At 40.9% G+C, this 18,289-nt stretch overlaps 1 protein-coding gene across 1 annotated transcript; it reads left to right on the top strand.

Annotated features, from left to right (window-relative positions):
* Positions 1 to 291: 291 nt before the first annotated feature.
* LOC143106893 (GTPase IMAP family member 8-like) lies at positions 292 to 17,769 on the top strand. Its single transcript, XM_076271371.1, has 8 exons — positions 292 to 379; positions 894 to 1,487; positions 1,624 to 1,884; positions 2,361 to 3,086; positions 3,526 to 4,143; positions 5,696 to 5,845; positions 16,744 to 16,929; positions 17,246 to 17,769. Exons 1-8 carry the CDS (start codon positions 292 to 294, stop codon positions 17,767 to 17,769), a joined length of 3,147 nt encoding a protein of 1,048 aa, XP_076127486.1.
* The last annotated feature ends 520 nt before the right edge of the window (positions 17,770 to 18,289 follow it).

Genomic DNA, 18,289 nt, shown 5'->3' with positions numbered 1-18,289 from the left:
TGTGTACTATATGGTATTGAACATGTAAACATATTTAACATGCACTTAACATGATTCATATTTTAAGTGTGTTCATATTGTCTTTCATTTCCCATCTCAGATATGAGGATTGTGCCAAACACAATCCATACTAAATCTCATTTTAAGAGAAAGCCATTTTAGAATGGCCACTGATTGCTGCATTCATCAAATGCATTGTGTTTATTTGCATTATGTGCAGTGGGAGAACACACACCTGATGAGCACTCTGGGAGCAGATCTGGAAATGGGTCTGATCTCACGAGTCCCGTTATGCTTCTTCCTGTAGCTGCCTCCACTCAGAGTTCTGGCTCTGGCACAGGGGACTCAACAGAGAAGAGTGGACCTGGAGAAATGGCAGGTGGGATCCAAAGAACCAGAGCACATGTAGGTGATGAGATTCCGGGAGAGAAGATTCCGCAAGAGCATGTCAACTTGACACCAGAACATGGAAAAAGATTTACTTCTGAGATAAAAGGTGAGTTTACAATTTAATGTTCAACTTTATTTAGGACAAGATATAGAAATATTACTTTGCCTTTAAGTCACTAATCAATGTTTACAGTATATTTATGTTTTGGCTGAGGGTCTAAATCTGCTTTCACTTTGATATCAAATAGTTATTTTTATTCTTTTGTAAAAAAATAAAAATAAATAAATAAATATTATAAATATTATATTGACCATGATTCCATTTATAAAGGCAATAGAAGGGGAAATATCCAAGGCGGGGAATACTTTATATAGGTACTGTAGTCTACCATGGTGCTAAATATGTGTACTTTATTGTGTATCATTATATTGAGCATGTAAACACATTTGACATGATTAATATTTTAAGTGTGATCATTATGGTTTTTCATTTCCCATCTCAGATATGAGGATTGTGCTGCTAGGAAACAGAAGTGTTGGGAAGAGTTCATCAGGAAACACCATCCTGGGAAAAAAAGAATTTAGCACCTCAGGAAGAACATCTGACTGTGTGGAGAGAAAAGGAGAAACAGCAGGGAGACGCATCACTGCAGTGGAGGCACCAGGATGGCGGAACTGCACTGTTAAGATAACTCCTGAACGTGATAGAAAAGAGATTGTCCACAGTGTGTCTCTGTGTCCTCCAGGACCCCATGCTCTACTCCTGAACATTAGAGTGATTGACTCATTCACAAAGACACACAGAACAGCAGTGCAGGAACACATGGAGCTGCTGGGTGAGAAAGTCTGGAGTCACACTATAGTGCTGTTCACCTATGGGGACCGGCTGGGAGACACAAGTATTCAGCAGCACATTGAGAGTGGAGGAGAGGCTCTGCAGTGGGTTGTAGAGAAATGTGGGAACAGGTATCACGTTGTAGACAATCAGAAGAGTGATGGTGGCCAGGTGACAGAGCTGCTGGAGAAGATAGAAGAGATGGTGGCAAAGAACAGGGACTGCTTCCAGTTCCAGGAGAGTATGGAGTTTCCTCCAGAGAGTGAGTATAACATTTTTTCCCATTTGTTTTTGTTTTACTTTTAAATGCAAACACAATCCATACTAAATCTCATTTTAAGATAAAGCCACTGATTGCGCATTCATCAAATGCATTGTGTTTATTTGCATATGTGCAGTGGGAGAACACACACCTGATGAGCACTCTGGGAGCAGATCTGGAAATGGGTCTGATCTCACGAGTCCCGTTATGCTTCTTCCTGTAGCTGCCTCCACTCAGAGTTCTGGCTCTGGCACAGGGGACTCAACAGAGAAGAGTGGATCTGGAGAAATGGCAGCTGGGATCCAAAGAACCAGAGCACATGTAGGTAATGAAATTCCGCAAGAGAATGTAAACTTCACACCAGAACATGGAAAAATACATGGAACTAAGGAGAAAGGTAAGAATACCATTTTTATGAGAAAGAACAAGATACAAAAAACAAAACAGAAATCCTTTATTTTTGTTGCTAGTAGTCACTGTTGAATGGCAATACAGTGCATCTATTACAAAATTGAGACTCCTGTAACAACTGTACAAAAATGCATACATCTAACATATGAACTTATCGTCCCATATTTTTTGAACTGGGGGGACATATTAATTCATTAACATTACCTTGTAGAAATCTTCTTTCACTTTGACATCAAAGAGAGTTTTTTTGTGATTTTCTTGTAAACAAAAATCAAAAATCCATTTATAAAGCTAATAAAAGGGGAAAATATCCAATGGTGTGAATACTTTGTATAGGCACTGTAGTCTACCATGGTGCTAATTCTAAATATGTGTCTATGCTAAATATTTGTCTGTACTATATTGTGTATCTTTATATTGAGCATGTATTTAACATGCATTTAAGATTATGAATATTTGAAGGCGCTTTATATGTTTTTTTTTTTTTTTCATTTCCAATCTCAGATATGAGGATTGTGCTGTTGGGAAGCAGAACTGTTGGGAAGAGTTCATCAGGAAACACCATCCTGGGTAAAAAGGAATTTAGCACATCAGGAAGAACAGCTGAGTGTGTGAAGAATGAAGGAGAAATTGCAGGGAGACGCATCACTGTAGTGGAGGCACCAGGATGGTGGAGGAACTACACTGTAGAGCAAACTCCTGAACGTGATAAACGAGAGATTGTCCTCAGTGTGTCTCTGTGTCCTCCAGGACCCCATGCTCTACTCCTGCTCATTAGAGTGAGGGACTCATTCACAGAGACACACAGACAAACAGTGCAGGAACACATGGAGCTGCTGGGTGAGAAAGTCTGGAGTCACACTATAGTGCTGTTCACCTATGGGGACCGGCTGGGAGACACAACCATTGAGCAGCACATTGAGAGTGGAGGAGAGGCTCTTCAGTGGGTTGTAGAGAAATGTGGGAATAGATATCATGTTATGACTAATAAGAAGAGTGATGGTGCCCAGGTGACAAAGCTGCTGGACAAGATAGAGGAAATTGTGGCAGGAAACAAGGGCCATCAGTATGACTTTGACAGAAATATTTCTAATAGACTACATGAGAAGAAGAAGGAAGAAGAGAGAAGAGCAGAGGAGAGGAAGATGGAGGTGCAGAGGCAGAGACAAACTCTCAGATCATCAGCAGGTGAGTGACATTTTCAAACCTACACATAAAACATTTTGATACATGTATCATGGCTTATGTCTACTTCATTCATTATCTTTCTGTCCTATACCCTCTGTTTTCTTCTTTAACACATACACACACACACACAAACAAACACACGCACACATACACACACACACAGACTCTCTCTTTCTCACGCATACACACACACAAGCACACACAACCACACACAAAGTATTCTGTTATATGCAAGACATCTACTACCAGAACTCTGTCATACTCATAAAACACACTAATACGCGCACACACACACACACACACACACACACACACACACACACACACACCTAAAAACATACACACAATTTCAAAGTTCATTTAGATGATAATTCTATGACAGCAAAAGCATACAGAGAATTTTCAGTGTGTTTCACATAATTTCATTATTTGCTTCCAGGTGGAGTTCCATATATTTCTGATATAAGGATTGTGCTGCTGGGAAACAGAACTACTGGGAAGAGGTCATCAGGAAACACCATCCTGGGCAGAAAGGAGTTTGGGAGCTCAGAAAAAACAGTTGACTGTGTGAAAAGAGAAAGAGAAACAGCAGCAAGACAAATCACTGTAGTGAAGGCACCAGGATGGTTGAAGAACTGCGCTATTGAGCAAACTTCTGAATTTGAGAAACAAGAGATTGTCCGCAGTGTGTCTCTGTGTCCTCCAGGACCCCATGCTCTACTCCTGAACATTAATGTGAGTGACTCATTCACAGAGACACACAGAAGAGCAGTGCAGGAACACATGGAGCTGCTGGGTGAGAGAGTCTGGAGTCACACTATAGTGCTGTTCACTAGAGGGGACTGGCTGGGAGACACAAGTATTGAGCAGCACATTGAGAGTGGAGGAGAGGCTCTGCAGTGGGTTGTAGAGAAATGTGGGAACAGGTATCATGTTTTGAATAATAAGAAAAGTGATGATGGCCAGGTGACAGAGCTGCTGGAGAAGATAGAAGAGATGGTGGCAAAGAACAGGGAGTGCTTCCAGTTCCAGGAGAGTATGGAGTTTCCTCCAGAGAGTGAGTATAAAAGTTTTTCCCATTTGTTTTCGTTTTACTTTTAAAGGAAAACACAATCCATTTTATAATTTTTGCCCATTGCTTACACACTAAAAATGAGTGCTTTGATTAAAGCCTCAATGCCTAAACTTCTTGTAGCATGACGCAACATTGACCCTCCCGCTGGATGCTGCGTAGCGCAACATTGACCCTCCCGCTGGATGCTGCGTAGCGCAGCATGCTTTTTATTTCATGTTTTTAGGTGCTACAGAGGCTTAGATATTACATTTTGGTAGACGTTGACAATTTTTAGTATGTTTTCAGAAAACCCTCAGGAAATAAGGTTATTTAGTCTAGAATGCCATAGGATTCTATAGGCGTTTTTAGCAGGCATTTTAGGAGTAAATGGGTTAAATAATGTGTAACCATAGCTTAAACACATTTTCTGCTTTGTACATTGTTTGCTATTCTGCAATACACTTATTGCGAAAAAAAACTAACCCCAATCAGTCTGAGGCTTAGCACTACAAATAGACTTCAGGTATGTTATTGTGTACCTGTTCAAGTATGTACTTTTACATTAAGTACCCATGTACAGTTCTGTATTTGCCCCTTTACTTTATTACTTACTTTATTTCTAAAACCTATCGAAGAATTTCAGTGTGCCAATAAAAAGTATATGGCCACCAACCACATACCTGCATGCCTGTTTTGCAAGCAATTGAAGGGGCATGCAGAGACATTGAGGTAGGGTCAGTTCAAGGGTGGATATGGCACACATGGTGATATTTACCCCGTTGCCTAGCCCGAGAGGACATCACCTGTGATGTCAAAGAGGACTTGTGGCCAGATCTGAACCATAACCAGAAACACACACACACACACACACACACACACACACATACAAGACAATATTGTATTTTTTTTTTCAATAGCAATTTCTCCAGTATTTTTTTTTCTTGTTACTTTTGTTTTGTTGCTACATTTCACTACATTCACTTATATTATTGCATTGATAACTGTGATTCTTTTTTTCCTTATTTCTGTAAAAAGATTTGTTTTTTGTACAAACTTTTGTTGCAAAAAATGTCAGCTGATTACTGCAAACTTCTTTTGCTACTGTTGACAGTCTGTGAAAATGACAATACAAATAACACAAAGACTGTATTGTTGTATATAAAGCACATCAGTCTGTTGCTGTTGATTTGAAAGAGTAATTCAAATGGTGCATGTGTGTATGATTTTGTTGCAATAATTATATTTTTTAGAAAGGATTGTTGAGTTTTGATTGCAGTGTTTCATTTTGGCATAGATGTAAGTTGTTTATCTCCAAGTGCTATGTCTTATTTGGCTGTGTGTACAGCTTTGACGTAATGAGCCAAATTCTGCAGAAAGTGTGTAAGCAATAGGCAAAAACTGTAAGAGAAAGCCATTGTTGAATGGTCACTGATTGCTGCATTCATAAAATGCATTTGGTTTATTTGCATATGTGCAGTGGGAGAAAACACACTTGATGAACACTCTGGGAGCAGATCTGGAAATGTGTCTGATCTCGTTGAGATTTTTACTGTAGCTGCCTCCACTCAGAGTGATGGCTATGGCACAGGGGTCTCAACAGAGAAGAGTGGACCTGGAGAAATGGCAGCTGTGATCCAAAGACCCAGATCAGACAATGGTGATGAGATTCCGCAAAAGAATGAGAGAAATACTACTAAGATAAAGGGTAAGTTCACAATTTCAATGCTCAACTAGGACAAAAAACACTTGACTTGTTGAAGTCTTGTTTAGTCACTATTCAATGTTAATAAATCTATTTTGAGACTAAGGGCCCTATCGTGCACTCAAGCACAATTGACTTTGTATACTGACGCTTGTGTCTTTCCTATTTTGCATTCAGCACATATTGGAATTTTCCCTCGACAGACACACGTTGGTAAATTAGGGAATGCAATTGCGCCCACGGGGACGATTCAGCGAAAAAGAGAAGGCGTGTTCCGGTGCAAATGTTCCCTGTTGATATTTTGCAGTTTCAGAAAACAATTCCACCACAGACCAGGAAAATCCTGGTCTAAAATCAGTGGCGCAAATACAGATGCTATTTTAATTGCGCATGCATGGCCACAGGGGCGTCTGCAGGAATGAATGCTATGCACACCGATCTACAGACACCCCCAACATTCAAAGCCTTGATAATATTTGTCTGTTTCCCAGTTTTGTTTGTGCATTGGTCACCTAAAAAGAAGCCTATATAGTACAACATCCACATGCAATATCTTTACAACAACAACCCCTAACTAGAAAATGTAATTTCGATGAAATTACCAGTGCATGAAAGTATAAAGATACTGTATATTAACATAAAATGCAAAACAAACTTTTATTTGGAAACAGTTGGCAGAAGTCATAGTTGATAACAACTGACAGTTGAAATGGCTGAACAGTTAAATAGTTGAGTAGTTTAAATAGTTACATTATTTAATAGTGAATTATTGTAGTGAGGACATTTATTTTGAAACAGTTGTGGGCAAAAGAAATAGTTGAACAGGATCTGTAGTCTTAAGAGAGCCAGATTGTATGCTTAAAGCCTGAAACAGAGTATATAGTTTAAAAGTTAAATGTAGATAGTGTAATGGATGTTGATAGACAGAAAGTTGAATGGATGTTGATTGACAGATTATTTAATGGATGTTGATGGATAGGTTAATGGCTGGATGAGTGAATGGTTTGAAGAGGATGAATGGATAGAAAGTAGGATGGAATGTGGGTTATATCCTTGTAAAATGTAGAGACACAGAGAGAGTTGGCATAGTTGAGCAGAAAGCAGTTGATACAGGTGCAATCAGTTTAACTGGCTCTTTGATGGGGCCTATATGAGCAGCTGGAAGTTGATACAGGTGCAAATCAAGTTAATTAGCCCATTGTGATGTCATAGTGCCAATGCAAAGTCTATGGGGAAAAATAAGCTTGTTTTTTGTCTCAAAAAGTATAAACAAAAATTAAAAATACATTCCTCAAGTGTCCTTTTGTTACAAAGTTTGAACGAAGTTTCTACGTTAAACAGTTGAAGCTAAATTAGACGCAGACATTTGGTGGGAAGAATAATAACTAGAAAAGCATTTCCTGAAGGACATACAGTGCATGAAAATGCAAAAATATGATGTAAAATATCATAGAGAGTAAAAACAAATAATGCAGATATAGTTGCAATAGTGTTGCTGGGGTGGTTGTTATGCCAAATTAAGTGGTTACTATGCAGGTTGCTTGGGTAATCCTGTTAGTTGATATAGTGGTTGCTAGGTTGACATTGTGGTGGTTGCTAGGCTGTTGCCTGGGTATTTGACATGGTTGCTAGGCTGTTGCTGGGGTATTTGACATGGTTGCTGAGGTGGTTGCTAGGCTGTTGCTAGGGTAGTTATGTTGGTTGCTATGCTGTTGCTAGGGTACTTGAGGTGGTGCTATGCTGGTTGGCTAGGTTAAACTCATTGGTTGCTATACTGGTTGCTAGGTTGTAACTGTGGAAAGTGGTTGCTAGGCTGTTGCTAGGGTATTTGATATGGTTGCTAGGCTGTTGCTAGGGTACTTGAGGTGGTTGCTAGGCTGTTGCTAGGTTAGTTGTGGTGGTTGCTATGCTAGTTGCTAGGTTAAACTCATTGATTGCTATATTGGTTGCTAGGCTGTTGCTAAGGTATTTGACATGGTTGCTAGGTTGTTGCTAGGGTACTTGAGGTGCTTGCTAGGCTGTTGCTAGGTTAGTTGTGGTGGTTGTGTCGTGGAAAAACTGGTCCACTTCCGAATCCAATTAGCAATTTATCACTTGACTATTTACTAATTAGCTCTCTGGGACAAGGCGTCCGAAGGACACAATGCAGACAGGAGATCTCTGAAGACTGTTGAATCTTTATTCACCGTATTGCAGTGATAGTCCAGCCTAAACAATGTTCAGACCAGGTGTCAAGCAATAGGGTGAGGTGAGATGTCATCAGCTGGCGGCCCCCGATGAGATCTGAGATCAAAATGGCTGTGGCCTATCTTTTATACTCCTTAACCTTAGAGTTGGGCCCTCTCGCCACCCTCGAAAGACACCTGTTCGCCTATCAGCATCCACCAGGGTTACGAATATTGGTGGAACCCATTGTCTCATCATGCATAACAGTGTTTCCCACAGAATTGAATTCTGTTTGTGTTGGTAAGCTTGCAGAATTAACTGGAATGCAACAGTTTTTAACAAATAAGCGCAGCGTGGTTATGATGTTACTTAGATTTAATCACAATTTAGTACAACCTGGAAAATCATTGTGTGGTGGTCAATGTTGATATTGTGGTGGGCCGCCAATGTCAATGTATGGGAAACACTGCATAAAATTATATGCAAAAGTGTCTGATTCTGTTTTTTTCCAGTTGGATGTAACAGGGCTTCTTATCTTGAAACAGTTGAACAGTATGTGTAGTCTTAAGAGAGCCAGATTGTATGCTTAAAGCCTGAACTGGCAGTTGCTGCAGGTGGCCTGCCCACCTGGCATAGGATTCTAATTGCTTAATGGCCGTATTGTGATGTCACAATCACAATGTTAAGTCTATGGGGATTTTTAAAAAGTTTTTCTTTAATAGTTTAAAAAGTATAAAAGTTATAAAGTTGAAAATACATAGCAACCTGGTCCGTTTGAAGACCTACGTTACAAAGTTTGAATGAAGTTTCTAAGTTAAACTGTTCAAGAGAAATTGCGTACGGAAAAAGTGGTAAGCGGAATAATAAGAAGAAGTTGCCTAGGAAGAACAGTACAATGCATTTTCATGCACTCGAATAAGAAGAAAAAGACTTCGGATAACAGAACAGTGCATTTTCATGCACTGTAATTACGACCTATTCATTTGGACAACTTTATACAGCCCTATAAAGGCTAAAGTTACCTTTAGTTTTGTTCCAATTTGCCGTTGTTTATGGCTTTAAACATTGTGTGCGCTTTACAGTAACATCAGCCTAAGCATTATTCCAGGTGTGCTAAGGTTTTGACAAGCACCACTATTTTGCCTACATTGTTGTTGCCCATCTGAAATAACTCCCAGCTTTGCTTTGTTCCCTCCTTTCTTGTTTTCAAAATTTTTTTTATATCCATGATGGCTTCGAAGTCTTTAGTGAATTAGCTTAAATCAGTTTATTATGTGCTGATAACCAGCAACCATAGATAGTAAAAGAAAGCAGCAAGTAGCCTTGGCTACAATTTCTGTAGTTGCTGCGTCCGTGCATTCTTATTCTCTCTCCTGCTCAAACAAAAGTTGTGCGTGCATCAGAGCTAGTGAACGGAGCTGAATGGTGCGAATTTCCCGCTCCTTGCTCAGGTGGCTGTTCACTTGGCCGCTCCTCCGCTGAAATTCACGTCCAGCCGCTCCGCTCAATTTCGCTCCCCGCTCCACTTAAAAATCCTCACACTCCAGTGAAATCGCTCCACGCTCACTCCAATTTAAAAGAGGGAGAAATAATCTACAAGCCGAATTGTCACCTAAGAAAACTTAAATCCCAAAGAACTAAGAGCAACGGAAATTTCACTCATAGAACATTTATTTTAAAACACCGATAGTGTAACAACGAACAAGCTTGGCAACGTCAATACTCATAAGCCTAAAAACTAAAGGCTAGCCCTGTGAACCACTCCTGGCTGCGCCTGGCAAATCCGCCATCATAATCTGCTATGGAACAAGAGTGCCTGTTGTTAAAGGGAATGTGAGATGACGCGCTCTGATTGTTTTATTGCATGTTATGCCCAAACCACACCCATGAGTAATGTAGCTACTTCAGATCACTCCATTTTAGATTTGCATTGGGCGCAACAGTCATTTATCCCGCTGGTAAAATAGCAACTGCACCCAAGATCCACACACAAAGCTACTTGCGCTTTGCGTTTGATACTTGCATTTCAGATTGTTAAGATAGTGGCCTGAGACTCAATGTAAGACACTGAGGGGTCTTTTTTAGCGATCTGAAACTAGTGAGAAATGCAAGGTTTAAAGCGTGTCCAGTCCACATTCACTAATTAAACGGTGTGATTTAGTGATCAGAGACCAGGCGCATTGTTCAAAAGGGATTTCTCTTAACCTTCCTTTACTAAACCTGGTGAGTGACTAGCAGAGTATAGCCTACATGCATCTGCACTCGCCAATTATAGGCAAAGTGAAACTAACTTCATAGTGGTCAACAACAGAACAGTTCCACATTTACTTTCACTATTAACTGTGCTTGGCGCCGGGTGTAGAGTGTAATACACCTACAGTACAACCGGAAAGTTTTCAGACCCTTTCAAGTTTTCCACATTTTGTTTTGTTTCAGACTCATCTTAAAATTGATTCAATTCATTTTTCCCCCTCATAAGACTACACAAAATACTCCAACACTCCACAAGAAAGAAGGTGTTTGGAGTGTTTTGTAAATTTATAAAAAATAAAAGACTGAAATATTTTATTTAGGGACTGTTCGTTATTTATAAACGGGGCCACCAGAGGAATTTTGAGTGCTTCAATCAAAAGTTGCATGACCCTCCCCTGCCTGCTAGAAAATGTTCAACTACCCTCCAGCAGCATTTTCAAAAAAGACATGACCCTCCCCGGCCAAATTTGTCGATACCTTCCGCCCACGCTTTTAAACGCTATGAAAACACATCGACTTCGGCTTCCGTTCTAAAGTCAACCTCTGCTTTCTGATCTTACACATCACACTTCACCAAGATGGTGGCCATTTCAGTAGATTTACTCACTAACATTGTTGTGGAAACAGAATAAGCATGGAAACTAAATGCACACTTCCTGCAACTGCATTAGCCTACTTGAAATAAGTTACTCCTCTAGTAAGTATTCACATGAAATTAAACAATAAAACATTGAGACCATTCAACAAAGCACACTGGGTAATAACAAATTCAACACATGAACTTGTTGCTATGGACTCGTCTCTAGGCTTCCTCAGTCATTGTAAAGCTGCCGAAGCTGAACATTATCCAAAACTCAATTTCTTAGACGAGCGTCACTTTGGGAGCTTGCTACACTCCTTCCTTCTCAAAAAAGGCCGTTTGCACAATTTCACAAATAATCACAGGGACCGAAAAATACCTAACATGCCAACTTTTTTTGGCATCATTTTAACTTTTCCCCGCTGTCTTGCCGTTTTAATATTTTCCCGTAGAATATCCCATATTACTGTAATACTCTCATAACATTAGTCCTGCATTCTGGCCTGTCTCTGTGTTGTCCTGTTGTTACCCCTTGCCCTTCCAGTGAAACAGATGTATTCAAATCATCGTTTTGCTTGCTTGAATGCAAACTCAGAGTGATGTTAACCTAGGCCTATTTAAGTTAACAACGTGGTTGTCGTGAGAGCACGATTCATTGGCGCTTGCAGTGTTCGGCCGTAGGCTATGTCTACGTGCGCACCTGCCAGGCTACTCAGCTACGAGTAGACAAAGAATTCCCCCTGTATATTCACTCCAAGTTGGCCTACCATAACTTACCAACTCTACACTGTAGACCATAAACTGGCTATTTATATGACCAACGTATTAGTTCAACTTTATGAAGCAGAATTACGCACTGCTACTTGCAACGCAACACATTTTTGTTGGCAGGAGAGAGAATGACAGCGATTAACAAATTGCACTTGTTGCTGGTTACCAATAAATAGGGCCTACTATATATTTTTTTGCAAACAACAAAAACAGAAAGGATGGAGACAGCAAAGCTATAGATGGGCTGGAACAAGGTCAGTTGGTAGAAATGCTTGTCAAAATGTTAGGAGCTGGATGTGTGGATGAATGAAGCACAAGTATGCTTTATGTTAAGCATGCACACTGTTTAAAGTTAGGCTACATGGTAAACTACAAGTAAACCAAAGTTAAATTTAGATTTTTTAGGGCTGGATAAAGTTGACAAAATGGATATAGGCTGTTATAGGCGTGAATAAAGTAGGCTACTTTGCTGCTTCAACCCTTCCAACGTTAATGGGACGAATGTTGACATTTTCCGTATTTTGCGTGAGAAACCCGGGAAATCTCCCTTACTTTCATTGTTCAATGTTGACTATGGAACGAAAGAGAACGTTATATGGCGACAGAAATCAACAATCAAACAAGCCACTTTGATTTTTTGCTGTTTTCATTAATACAAAAGATGGGTGACCCTCCCTCCTAGACAAAAAAAGTTAGGTGACCCTCCCTTCAACAAAGAATAAAAAGACTATTTTCCTCCGGTGGCCCCGTTTATAAATAACGAACAGTACCTTACATAAGTATTCAGACCCCTTGTTATGACCAGGGGTGTAGTGGTAAAAAAGAGGTAGTCAAACTTTACATTTTGTGATCAGACGGACCAAGACTCGGTCACCAGTAAGACGGACCAGTATACTGGTATGTATACTGACCAGAGGTGGAAAGTAACGAAATACATTTGTAATGATATGAACAAGTAATTATTTAGTTATTACTAGTTCAGCTGTATAGCTAGGAGCTTAATAGAGCATGCGCAGTAGGCTGCTTGAAGTATCGCTGAGTAGAGTGCGTCATGAGGTGTTCATACTGAAACCTAGTAGATGAAGACCATTCTCTTTCAAGTACGTTACAAGTGTGTTTATTCGAGGACCCACACATTCATAACAAAACATGGTGTCAGAAGATGGACTTGAAGAGAAAGGGCGAGTTTGAGAGGAATATTACGGTGTAGCCACAACTTCGGGAAGCTAGCATGGTGAGAAGCCACAGCGAATTAACGTCAACCCATTGAGTGAACATTGTTAGCCTGTTTTCCGAAAGAGAGAAAAAAAAACCGGACATAACGAATTGAAAATGCAAGCTTTACAACCACCACCCAACCTACAGCTGACAGGTAATGTAGGTGAAAATTGGAGAAGATTTAAGCAACGTTTCCAGTTGTATTTAGCAGCAATTGGTGCTGACGAGAAGAGTGCTAAAATGAAAGCGTCAGTATTCTTGCATGTCGTGGGTGACGAAGCGCTAGAAGTTTATAACAACTTTCAGTTCCATGCAGAAGGGGATCAAATGAAGTTGGATAAAATACTAGAGAAGTTCGAGGCCTACTGTATTCCTAAAAGAAACGTGGCGTTCGAGAGACATCGATTTTTCATGTGTGTGCAGAAAACGGGAGAGACTGTTGATCATTATGTGACTGAGCTAAGGAACAGAAGCAAGACGTGCAAATTCAGAGAGCTGACGGACTCGTTGATAAAGGACAGACTTGTGTGCGGGATTCCAGATAGTAGTCTAAGAGAAAGGCTGTTGAGGGAACAAGATTTGGATCTAGAAAAAGCAGTTAGAATGTGCAGGGCTGCAGAGATGGTGAAAACACAAGCAAAAGAGCTGTTCAGTGAAAGCTGCAACGTAGATGCCGTAAGAAGAGATGCACACAGAGCAGTCAAAAAGACGTGAGAAGTGAAACGACACCGGTGAACAGAGACAAGCTAGGAAAGACATGTGGTCGATGTGGCACGCAGCATCCTCCCAAAAGATGTCCAGCATTTGGTAAAATATGTCACAACTGCAACAAAAAGAATCATTATGCACGGCATTGTAAGGATCAAACACAACAGAGCAAAGTTCATACGGTGAATGAGAGTGACTGAGGAATTCTATGTGGATGTAGTGACAGAACAGAACACAGAGAAAAAAGACTGGATGCTCACATTGAAATTAAATAATACGCACATTGCAATGAAATTAGACACTGGAGCTCAAGCAAATGTGATGTCAGAGGCTGTGTACAACAAAATTAGACCCAGACCTAAATTACATGCAACGACAGTGAAAGTAAAAGGATACTCAGGAGCTGCTATACCTGTTAAAGGAAAATGCATTGTGAAAGTGACACACAAGGACAGAGAGCATACACTTGCATTCATTGTAGTACCCAGAGATGTACAGGCCATACTAGGTTTATCTGCTTGTGAGAGACTGAACCTAGTAAAGAGAGTGCTAGTGATAGAAAGTGAAGAAGACAGATTATGATGACCTGATGAAAGAATACAGCGACCTATTCCAGGGTCTAGGCTGTCTTCCTGGTGAGCACACAATCAGAGTGGATAAAAATGTGCCACCAGTCATTAATCCATGTCGAAAAGTGCCGTTTGCTCTTCAAAAGCCATTGAAAGCTGAGTTGGACAGGATGGAAAGCCTAATGGTGATTGAAAAGATTGACGAGCCAACCGACTGGGTGAGTTCACTGGTCATCGTGGACAAAAGGAATGGAAAGCCTAGAGTCTGTATGGATCCAAGAAATCTGAACAGAGCAATAAAGAGAGAACATTTCAAGCTCCCCACTAGAGAAGAGATTATGTCACAGTTTGCAAATGCAAAGTACTTCAGCAAGCTAGATGCTTCATCTGGATTTTGGCAACTGAAGCTGGACGATGCAAGCTCAAAGTTGTGCACGTTCAACAGTCCATTTGGAAGATATAGGTTTCTTCGTTTAACATTTGGGATAGCTTCAGCGCCTGAAGTATATCATAAGACAATTCACATGATATTCACATGATCTACGAACACTTGGAAGGAGTGGACACATCCATGGATGACATCATTGTATGGGGAAGTACGAAAGCCGAACATGATGTAAGACTGAAGAATGTTTTGGAAGCAACAAGAAAGGTGAATTTGAAACTGAATAAAGAGAAATGCCAGCTTGGGGTAAGCAAACTGACATTTGTGGGAGATATCCTTAGCAGTGAGGGCATCAGGCCAGATCCCAGAAAAGTGTCTTCCATTGAAAATATGCCAAGGCCACAATGCAAGAAGGACATACAGAGATTTAATGGGATGATCAACTACATGGGGAAGTTCATACCCAACCTATCTGAACTAGAGATGCGTGGTTCGCGGTTACAGCCGCGGACTCCACGGTTAAACCGCGGATCGGGCGGATGACGTGAAGAAATATAATATTTTAATTAAATTCGGGCGGGTGGCGGTTGAACCAATCAAATGAAAAAAATATAGCCTATACATTGTTAAATTGTGTTACCTACATCCGAAAAAAACGAGCACACTTTGAAATAGTCAAATTTTCATCAGGCAGTTTAGCCTAGTTGCTTCTATGCATGCTGCTCTGTTTATCTATCAGAGACGGTGTTGCGGAATTGGTGTATTCTGATGTTTCACTGAGCAACCCCTCACACACACACACACACACACTAAAGGTAACAAAGTTTAAATTAAGTAGCCTATCGTAGCCTACCAGCATGTTTTCCTCTCCAGTGTGCAATAAGAAAGTAGAATAGGCTACAGTGCAAGTTGACCGATTATTCATCTCCCATGTCGCGTCTCGTTGCAGAGCCTTGGTAGGCCACTAAGCAAATCTGCAACTTATGCCCAGCTGCCAGTAGGCTATTGGAGGAGGCCTAAACATCTCGTAGAAGAGACTGACTGGGTTATTTTGTTTCGATATTATATATAAAACACATAGTCATTGTAGCCTACCATTCAGGGAATAGGCATGTAAAAGGGAGACAGATTATGGAGTGATATGACTCAGAACTGACATCGGGCAATGGCAGTGCGAGATGTTCAGAACGTAAGAGCTAAAACTTCTACAAGCTCAGTAACATCCACAGCGGAAAAAAGAAGGTAAGGAAAATTGTCGGAAAGCTTAGATGTGTAAGGCAAGCAAGCAAGTTTGGCGGTTGTTACTAAAAATGTGAACATGCACGTTGCACTGCTGTGCGGTGGACTTTCGGAATGAATAGAGTCGGCGTTTCTTTAATATCGAAAACCATGCCTCTTACCATGCAGTCAAAATGAATGGGAGTCGTCTTCAGAACAGGCTTGTCATAGTGTCACGACATGACAGTGTGTAAAGTAGTATAATGTGACTTGTTATTTTATTAAGGATTTCTTTCTTTTTGCAAAAAAAGGCATTAATTAGTAGGCTAAATAGCAGCATGTTTAAATGATGTGCCAAATTGCGTTCAATGATAAAATTGTAGGCTACAGGCCGATGTGCGTTTTATTTGGAGACTTTTGCGAGACAGAGACTGAGATTGCTGCTGATATTCTGGGGATAGGCTACAACATAGCCAATGTAGGACTTTAGCCTTTTAATATATTTGCTGCATTGGATCAGTCTTTCTAGAACAGGCAAGAGCTTTCTATCCTCACGTCAGCAGCACCGCATCACCCATATACATTAAAACAAGCAGCGGATGGCGGGCGGGTGCGGAGTGGAATCATGAACATGAAAAAGCATGGACGGACCTAAAGACAGAGCTTACAAGGGAACCAGTGCTGAAGTTTTATGACCCAACAAAACCCATCAAGATTTCATCTGATGCATCACAGAGTGGGCTTGGAGCTGTACTTTTACAGAAGTATGATGACTGGCAACCGATCGCATACGCATCTCGCTCAATGACAGACGCGGAGACGCGTTATGCTCAGATCGAAAAAGAACTGTTAAGAATAACATATGCCTGTGAACGATTTCACCAGTTTGTGTCAGGACAGGAAATTAGCGTTGAAACCGACCACAAGCCATTGATTGCATTGTTTCAAAACCCACTAAATGACTGCCCACTGAGAATTCAGAGAATGATGATCCGACTGCAACGCTACTCCTTGACCGTGATGTATACGCCAGGTAAGCTGATGTACACAGCGGACACGTTGTCAAGAGCAGTTGACCCGAAGGAGCAGGCGGACACCAAAATAAATGAAGACGTGGATGCTTATGTGGACATGATCACAAGTGCGCTGCCGGTGGCGGATGTGAAGATGGAGCTCATAAAAACAGAGACAAGCAAAGATGAAACGTTGAAAAGACTGAGTAAAATCATTATAGATGGATGGCCCAACACTAAACAAGGTTGTTCACCTGAAATTACAGAGTACTGGAACTGCAGGGCAGAGCTGTCGGTGGTGGGAGACATCATCTACAAAGGCAGCAAGATTGTAATCCCAAAAAGTCTGCAAAGACAAATGCTCAAGAAGGCCGCGAATAAATCAAGATGTTGCAAATGAAGTGTCAGACTGCCCAACATGTCTGAGATATCAAGCAAGCAATCCTGCTGAGCCACTTAAGCCACACCCAGTGCCAGACAGACCATATCAGAAGGTGGGTGCTGACCTGTTTGTTTGTGCAGGAAAAGACTACATTGTGGTGACAGACTACTATTCCCTTTATCCAGAGGTGTGTAGACTGCATACTACTACAGCAGAGGTTGTGATAACATCTATGAAGGCAATATTCTCCAGACATGGTGTACCAAGTGAGGTTTTCTCAGACAATGGACCTCAATTTTCCAATGCAAGTTTTAAGAACTTTGCTGAAGAATGGAACTTTGTACACACAACATCAAGTCCTCACTACCCACAGTCGAACGGGTTAGTTGAGAAATCAGTTCAGACAGTGAAGAGGCTGCTATACAAAGCAAAGGACAGTGGAGCTGACTTCTACCAGAGACTTCTTGTGTACCGCACGACACCACTGGAGTGTGGTATGTCGCCAGCACAACTCCTCATGAGACGTCGGCTGAGGTCAAATCTGCACATTCAGGAAAATCTACTGAAACCGAAGGAGGGAGAGAAGGTAAAGAGATTCAAAGAACAACAGAAGGCAAAGCAGAAGTTCTACTACGACAGAGGAACACAGAACTTACCTGTGTAAGACTCAAAGACAAAACAAACACATGGGTACAGAAAGCAACTGTTCTCAAAGAAGTTCAACCAAGGTCATACAATGTTCAGACTGAAGATGGTGCGATTTTGAGACGGAATCGGCGAGATATTATGGGACCAGCCAAAGCAGATCAGAGGACTGATGATGCTGCTGAGCAACCGCAACACTCAGAGGCATCTGAGGCACCAGCTCCTGTGCAAGAACAATTCTTTAACCCTTAGAACCCGATTGACGCAAAGTGCGTCAAAAAACACACTCTTTCTTCTCTGTTACATTGCTCCGGAACGGTTCATCGCAGCGAGATGAAACCTTTATTGCACGACAGAGCAGAAGTGGGGCTTTCCAACGAGACTACACACTTGTCTGTACGATCAAGTATGAAAATTAAAAAAAATCATGAAATTAAATCAAATTGCATCATATTTACAGTCTATACTTCTCTGCATTCACCTGCACACACATTACTCTAGTTTGAATTACTCGCGAACCCGTGATCGCATCGATATGG

This window comes from Alosa pseudoharengus, unplaced genomic scaffold (genome assembly GCF_046254945.1).
Source record: "Alosa pseudoharengus isolate Yale_2024_CS ecotype anadromous, Long Island Sound unplaced genomic scaffold, YU_APseudo_1.1 YU_APseudo_1.1_scf_6, whole genome shotgun sequence".
Lineage (NCBI taxonomy): Eukaryota > Metazoa > Chordata > Actinopteri > Clupeiformes > Clupeidae > Alosa > Alosa pseudoharengus.
This window is presented reverse-complemented; position numbering and strand designations above follow the sequence as displayed.